General features: G+C 46.0%; 1 protein-coding gene across 1 annotated transcript in view; it reads right to left on the bottom strand.

The window, feature by feature from the left end:
- The window catches only part of LOC103212789 (nucleosome assembly protein 1-like 1), a gene marked incomplete at its 3' end in the record, with an annotated part of 3,951 nt that extends 1,054 nt beyond the window's left edge, over window positions 1-2,897 (bottom strand). The window contains exons 1-2 of the mRNA XM_007958731.1: window positions 2,882-2,897; window positions 591-605 (exon numbers count right to left, since the gene is read on the bottom strand). Of these exons, the coding sequence (XP_007956922.1) occupies window positions 591-605; window positions 2,882-2,897 (31 nt within the window). The remainder of the gene's footprint in view (window positions 1-590; window positions 606-2,881) is intronic.
- Window positions 2,898-4,036: the final 1,139 nt, after the last annotated feature.

Genomic DNA, 4,036 nt, shown 5'->3' with positions numbered 1-4,036 from the left:
CTTTGCTATTCATAAGGTTTTCCCTGGCCAATTCTTTGAGAAATGGACAGCCTCTTCTTTCTTCATAGTCTGTCTCAGTCTGTAAGCTGGGCTGATACCTCTGCACCATGTGCATCCCTCTGGGTTTGAAACACCACTGGCTCAGACTCAAAACTCACATCAACACATCACCACGGCAGGACAAACCGACAGACAAGTTTGTCTCCCTGTTGGAAACCTCTCGTACCACCCTTAACTGGGTCCCTGCGGCTGACTGCTCCTCTGTCAGGGTTCCTGGCTTTTAATCCCCTTTCTCCCGCTCTCCTGCCCTGCTGCTTTGGGCATGCCTGAGTTTCCTCTCCTCAACTGGATCCCTGTGGCTGACCACTCCTCTGTCTGGGTTCCTGGCTTTTAATCCCCTTCCTCCTGCTCTCCCATCCTGCTGCTTTGGGCGTGCCTGGGTTCTCTCTCCTCACCTGGACCCCTGCGGGTGACTGCTCCTCTGTCTGGGTTCCTGGCTTTTAATCCCCTTTCTCCGGCTCGCCTGCCCTGCTGCTTTGGGCGTGCCTGAGTTTCCTCTCCTCACCTGCATCCCTGCGGCTGACTTTTACTTTGTAAGTAGCCAGCTGTTAACCAAAAGTTCACAGGTTTGAACCTCCCAGTGGCTCTTTGGGAGAAAACACCTGGACCTGCTCCTGTAGATTTGCATCCTAGGAAACCTTATGGGGCAATTACACTCTGTCCTCTAGGTTGGCTGTGGTAGTTCCATTTGTGTGTCAACTTGGCTGAGCCTGTTTGAGTGGCTAGGCAGCTGGTGGTAGTTATTCCCCATGGTGAGACTGTCAATCAACTCCATGGTGGGATCTACCATAAGTAGATGAGTAGCTGCCTTTGGGAAGTGGTCTGCTTCCTGTATATAAGGAGAAGCCTTGGGAATGGTCCCTAGCTTATGGCACCTTGAACCTTGCATGTAGCCATGTCATTGATCAGTAGCCTGCCATGCACTGCCGACCTTGAGGTTTACAATGGAATTGAATGAATGGCCTACCATGTGATTTGGTAATATCAGGACTGTGCCTTTTTACTTGTCAACCTTGGGCTTGGCAGCCTCAGCAGCCAGCAGCTGTCTGAGTGAAGAAAAAGCGTCTAGCTTCTGTGGGCCAGGAGCAGGAGGTAGAACTGAATACCAAGGTTGAGGGGCTTTCACCCAGCCCCTAGAGCCTGGCACTTTGAACTTGGACTTAAACCCTCCAAACTGTAAGAGAATAAACTCCTGTTGTTAAGGCCATCCCATTTGTGGTATATTCTTGTCAGAGCGGCACTAGGTAACTAGAACAGAATTTGGTACCAAGAGAGTGGTGTGCTGCTGTGACAGATACCTAAAATGTGGAAACAGGAGTGGAGTGCATCCTTGACCTGAGACCCTGGCAGAGAGACTCTGGCAAATGGCATGAGAGATGGCAGCAGCAGAGCCAAGAGACTGGCAGAGAGATACCAGCAGAGAGACCAATATGAGAGAGGGCAGTAGCAGAACCCAGAGACTGGCATTAAACAGCCACAGGCTTACCAGCCCATGGAGGAGAAAGCCGGTGCCATTGGGTAGGTGGCTTCCTGGCGGAATGGGTTACCTTTGGGCATTAATTGGTGAAGAGACCTGCATGAAGTGGAATAGCAGGTTGGTCGGCCCATGAAGCAAGATAGCTGAGTGCTTTTGGGGCAGGGAGATTTCCAGCGGAATGGGTTGCCTTTGGCATTAATCGGCAGAAACGGAGACCAAAGAAATGGAAGCAGAGCTGCCTCAGCCTGAATGGGTAGGACCATGGCCTTTGGGGGTGGAACCATCATAGCCAACTAGGTTTCAAAGAGCCAGGCCTTCACCAACTTGGTTCTGGAGTGTGGGTGGGGCTGCTTGTTCATGTGAGCCAGAGGGATGGAGCCATAGCTGCTGCCCAAGAGGGAGGATGCGGATGGGTGGCAAAGGAGGCTTACCCCAAGGTTCAGGGAAACTGGTGGCCTTCAGACAGAAAGTGCATTTTCTTTCTATGCTGAGGAGAAGGCTCTTTATGAGTGGGAGAAAAAAGACCATTTCTATTTTCCTGCTTCTTAGGCCTCTGGATATATATAAGCAAAAATGGATTTATGCCATCTATCACCTTTGTAACCTGTTTTGCACTTCCTGTCTTTGGATGTAAATACATTCTATGATAGCACTTTAATTTACTTTAAAACAAAATTACAGGGTTTTTTTTTTTTTTTTTCATTGACCTGGTGTTACACCATTCAGATGTCTCAAAATTTATTTTCACCAGTACCTTCACGAAAATGTACTTCTTTAACTATTTTTTCTATTACAAATAGTATGCATAACAACTTTGCTCATATATTGACAAATATTTATATAAGGATTTCTTTGTATGTTCCTAAATGTATTCTTTCCGAACCATAGAACCTATTTAAAAGCAAAAAAAGTCACTGCCATTGAGTCGGATCCGACTCATAGTGACCCCTTCTTGGGTTTCCGAGGCGGTACCACTACAGAAGTAGATAGCCCAACCTTCCTTTTGAGGACTGGCTGGTGGGTTTGAATCGTCAGCCTTCTGGTTAGCAAATGCCTTAGGCACTATGCCACCAGAGCTCTTATAAGGTCTATAACACTATCTAAATACATTATATTCAAAGTACCATTACTAATTTGTATTTCCAACAACACTGGATGAAAGTGTCTGTTTCTCCACACACAGGAAATAATGTGGAGTGTTGCTAATCTGATAGGCAACAAAGCGTCTTTCATCATTGTTTTCAAGACAATGTGATTTTAATGCATCCTGTGATGTGGCGTTATCAGTTTTTCAGCTCATGTTATTTGGTATTTAAAGTGTTTCTGATGTTCCCTATCATTAACCTTGTGTGGGCGGCATCTTTTCTATTTCTGTATGTTGCTACTGGATGCATTTCTGGGCACATATCACATGGCTGTTTTCACTGGTGAGCTGCATGTGTCCTCTTGATCCCAGGAAACTGTCTTGGTAGAATTCTAGTATTATGATAACAGAACCTGGGAAGTCTATGTGTGAGTGTGTGATGTGAGGGTGCTGACAACTCCATTTCCCTCTGCTTCCTTCTGCTCTGTCATGGCTTTGTTTTCCATTTGGTCTCTGTTAAGGCCCAGAAGTCAACATAGGCCTATGACCAAAACATTATGAACATGCTTAACTATATCCAGAAGATGAATTTCTAAAAGGGAACTTGCTGCTCCAAATATTGGGCACCTAGGTAGCTTTTGAATAAGTACTGACATACTGATACCCAGAAGGGTAGTTCCTATTTGTTGTTCTTGTTGTGAGGTGCTGTGGAGTTGCTTCTGACTCATAGCGTCTGCATGTGCAACAGAATGAAATGCTACCCAGTCCTGCACCATGCTCACAATCCTTGCTCTCTTTGAGCCCATTGTGGCAGCCACAGTGTCAATTCATCTTGCTGAGGGTCTTCTTTCTCTTTTCTGCTGACCCTCAACTTTGCCAAGCATGATGTCTTTGTCCAGGAACAGGTCCCTCCTGATAACATGACCAAAGTACAAGAGATGAAGTCCCACCATCCCCTCTTCTCTTTATATTCATGAATATATTTGCAGCACATAAAATACATACATACAAATATCCTCTGTCCAACCTATATGTATTCATGTGTGTAGTCCCATTCAGTTTTCCACACCCACTCAGCTCTTGTGTCTATCCACGTATGCAATAGTAGATTATTACTATCAGTGTTATCACAAGATTACACTTGTAATAGTATTTGCTTTTGTTGCCTTTAACTCTTGTGCTCCTCCCAGTGTCTTCCTTTGCATTGATCCTTTGGTGCTGACTTCTCCCTTATTTTATACAGCCGTCCCCTCACCCAAGTTAATATGCCTATTATATCTGGGCCACTGGGTGGGCGTGCTACTCTGATCATCACTTTGGCAGCATTGGCGGACTCACCACCTGCCTCCAGATGGATTTGGTAGCGGGTGGGAGTGTGGGCATGAGTCTCTGATTGCTGATAGTGTAGAGAAGCT

The sequence above is a fragment of the Orycteropus afer genome, unplaced genomic scaffold (assembly GCF_000298275.1).
Source record: "Orycteropus afer afer isolate SDZICR_OR568_19922 unplaced genomic scaffold, OryAfe1.0 scaffold01101, whole genome shotgun sequence".
Taxonomy (NCBI): Eukaryota; Metazoa; Chordata; class Mammalia; order Tubulidentata; family Orycteropodidae; genus Orycteropus; species Orycteropus afer.
This window is presented reverse-complemented; position numbering and strand designations above follow the sequence as displayed.